This window comes from Pteropus vampyrus, unplaced genomic scaffold (assembly GCF_000151845.1).
Source record: "Pteropus vampyrus isolate Shadow unplaced genomic scaffold, Pvam_2.0 Scaffold90, whole genome shotgun sequence".
NCBI classification, from domain to species: domain Eukaryota; kingdom Metazoa; phylum Chordata; class Mammalia; order Chiroptera; family Pteropodidae; genus Pteropus; species Pteropus vampyrus.
In genome coordinates, this window is record NW_011888871.1 from 3,368,327 (window position 1) to 3,369,808 (window position 1,482).

The 1,482-nt window shown below is 48.5% G+C and overlaps 1 protein-coding gene across 1 annotated transcript in view; it reads left to right on the forward strand.

The window, feature by feature from the left end:
* The first annotated feature begins 1,137 nt into the window (after positions 1-1,137).
* Positions 1,138-1,482, forward strand: part of NPTX2 (neuronal pentraxin 2) — a 7,095-nt gene continuing 6,750 nt past the window's right edge. The window contains exon 1 of the mRNA XM_011363904.1: positions 1,138-1,191. Coding sequence (XP_011362206.1) covers positions 1,138-1,191 — 54 coding nt within the window. The remainder of the gene's footprint in view (positions 1,192-1,482) is intronic.

The window sequence follows — 1,482 nt, forward strand, 5'->3', positions numbered from 1 at the left end:
TGGATTTGGTGCCTTATGGAATCATCTAAAATGTAATATTTTAGAAAGTGCTTTGCCAACCTGTTACCTTCATTATTGCAATTTGTGTATATGTGGGCTCATTTGAACTTTTGGAGTTTTCGAGGAGCTGAAGCGAGAAAGACGAAGGAGGAATGAGTCTATTCAAGGTCATATTTACAACATGAAACTGATACCTGCTGGTAATGGAGACCCTCAGACACACTAGCCCAAGACCCATCCCCATGCCCATTCCATACCGTTTCTGCTGATGAATATTCTTACCTGAACCATCATCGCATCCACTGCCCTCTGCTTTGGGTGTTAATTTGACCAGACTTTCTTTCTCTAATTTTTATCCATAAAGAGATTTTCATGAATAGAACTTTCCTTGTAATTTAGCAACATTGTCCTTGAAAATCCCACAACTATTTACATAACAGAAACTATTGTTTGAAGTTCAAAACAGATCAAAATTTGGTTTCTGAAGATTAATCATTGCCGTCTGTTTTGTATTATCATAATAATTTCATTTATTTTGACACAATTTGTTTCCAGAATCAGCCTCAGCTTCTGTGCACTAGTGACAAATCCATTTGTTTCTGGTATAATGGATAATGTGATTAATGACCTTGCAACTGGATTTTTTAAAAACAGAGAAAAATAAAGATTTCCATTTATAATGTGAAGTAAACCAGCTCAGTTTGTAGATGTGCATCAAAATCTCTCTGAATTTGTTTATAAACCACAGACAAGATTTTGAAACAAATTTGCTCCTGCCTTTTGGGGTTTTTGCCCATATCTCTTCTCTCCAAGAACCTGAGGACAGTGGTCTCGAATTGAGAGCCTGGACATGCGGGCATCCCATTTACAAGGGTGGGGCAGTGTTTTACCATGTGGCACCATCGCGACGACTGCGGTTGAATGAACTCCGTTAACATCAGGTCTTGCTGAATAAGGTCACCACCAGGCGGGCTGTCGCCGGACACAGGAGAGCTCTGAGAGTGCCTTGTGACTCTGGTCCCCACTCCATTCCTCTTGTTGGACGCCTTTTGTGCGGAGGTCTCTCTGCAGTCAGCATCTGGAGCCCGTTTCTGGTCCCCCCGGACCCGAGAAGCTTTCCAAGGCGGGGACGGGAACATGGACGCGGAGGGTGGCCTGGGGAGCCTCGTGCATCTCCCTGCCGCCTTCAGGGTGAGGTGGCGGCAGGCCCGCGCCAGTGCCTCGCGACGGTAGCTCTGGGTCCTCCTCCTCACCTTCCTCACTTGTGAAGTGGGAGTCACCCCCACCCCGAGCCCCGGAGCTGCGGCGACCGCTAAGGGAGGCCTCGCGTCGCGCCAGAAGCCCAGCAGCCTGGCCAGAGGTGCAGGGGCACTAGGGGCCTCCCCGCTGCTCCTCAGCCCGCGACGTCCGCGGGTGGGTCCGAGGGCTCCTGGACACGCCAGCCAAGGCTCCCGAGGGCATTTTTCTTTAATCTCAGCCCCC